Here is an 823-nt window from a genome sequence, read left to right as displayed (position 1 = left end):
AACCACAGGGAAACCATTATGTTCTGTCTCCTTGAGTAGCGTCTCCACATCCTGGACTGTCATCGAATCCTGAGTGAGGACGCTCAGTGGATCAGAGTGTCTGCGAATAGAAAAGCACACATGGGAAGATAAAACCAAAGCTAGAGAAAAGAAACGAGATGTACAAAGAGTGTGGATGTGTTAAAATAGAAAGACTCATTGGTAAAAAGAACATTATAAAATGAACTACCCTTTTCCGTGGACCTCGATAAATGAGGTCTTGTCAACGGAGGTCACATAGGGTTCTGTTTAAGATAAAGGCGAGAATCGAACCCACGATTTAGCACTTGGAAGGCAGGCGCTCTACCCTCCAAGCTAACTAGGCTCTTTTTTTAATAGAATAGAATATACCCTGTTTACTTATACTGTCAGAATGAGACTGAAAAGTCCGTTTACTCCCGCAGTCTAAACAAGGTCTTATGTATTTGTTACAATATTTTTAAAATAAAATTACAATTATAAAAAAGAGATTATATAAAGATAAAAAATAGATAGAGTGGTGAAATATTTCTATTCCCAAAAAACCTCTTCTACTTACTTGGGTTGCATAACATCCGAAGCCAGGGCAGTGGACGCAAATTCCTCCTTGGAATCCAGGAATGGATAAGCATTCAACATGATGTGAGCATCATATATGCCCTGTTTACCCAAAGCATCTCCTACCCATTTGGATGCCATAGCTGCCGCCATCAGGGGGACAATGTAGCGTACCCCTCCAGTCAGCTCGAACATGATCACTACTAGTGACACTAAAAAATAAATAAAATAAAAAGATAAATAGGTA

General features: G+C 39.2%; 1 protein-coding gene across 1 annotated transcript; it reads right to left on the bottom strand.

Moving 5' to 3' along the window:
- Nucleotides 1-6: 6 nt before the first annotated feature.
- Nucleotides 7-783, bottom strand: LOC103520829 (H(+)/Cl(-) exchange transporter 5-like; the record flags this gene model as incomplete). The annotated part of the gene is made up of 2 exons (XM_008485924.1): nucleotides 578-783; nucleotides 7-100 (listed from the first exon to the last, which is right to left on the bottom strand). Coding segments are annotated over exons 1-2 (288 nt in total), but the record flags the coding sequence as incomplete, so codon positions are not given.
- Between the last annotated feature and the right edge of the window lie 40 nt (nucleotides 784-823).

The sequence above is a fragment of the Diaphorina citri genome, unplaced genomic scaffold, assembly GCF_000475195.1.
Source record: "Diaphorina citri unplaced genomic scaffold, Diaci psyllid genome assembly version 1.1 scaffold4146, whole genome shotgun sequence".
Taxonomy (NCBI): domain Eukaryota; kingdom Metazoa; phylum Arthropoda; class Insecta; order Hemiptera; family Psyllidae; genus Diaphorina; species Diaphorina citri.
The sequence above is the reverse complement of the archived record's forward strand: the minus strand, read 5'-3'. Positions and strand labels throughout refer to the sequence as shown.